At 45.7% G+C, this 302-nt stretch overlaps 1 protein-coding gene across 1 annotated transcript in view; it reads left to right on the forward strand.

Moving 5' to 3' along the window:
• Positions 1-302, forward strand: part of LOC118328190 (E3 ubiquitin-protein ligase TRIM39-like) — a gene marked incomplete at its 5' end in the record, with an annotated part of 6281 nt that continues 5979 nt past the window's right edge. The window contains 1 exon segment of the mRNA XM_035661801.1: positions 1-298. Within this exon segment, the coding sequence (XP_035517694.1) occupies positions 1-298 (298 nt within the window).

The following is a 302-nucleotide window of genomic DNA, read 5'->3' on the forward strand; positions in this document are numbered from 1 at the left end:
TCTGGGCTCTGAAGGCTTTAACTCTGGGACTCACAGATGGGATGTGGAGGTTGGCAACAGTACAACCTGGTCTCTCGGTATGGCTGCAGAATCTGTCAAGAGGAAAGGGAAAATAGAGTCTGGAATATGGAGAATAAGATTCTCTAATGGTGAATATAAAGCCTTCTCCCCATCAGCCAAACCAATTGTTCTCACAGTGAAGGAGAAGCTTCAGCAGATCAGAGTTCGTGTGGACATAGACAGAGGAACGCTGTCCTTCTCTGATCTCAATACTAAAGCACACATACACACCTTCACACACA

Source organism: Morone saxatilis, unplaced genomic scaffold, assembly GCF_004916995.1.
Source record: "Morone saxatilis isolate NCDOM2014 unplaced genomic scaffold, NCSU_SB_2.0 Contig18, whole genome shotgun sequence".
NCBI classification, from domain to species: Eukaryota; Metazoa; Chordata; class Actinopteri; family Moronidae; genus Morone; species Morone saxatilis.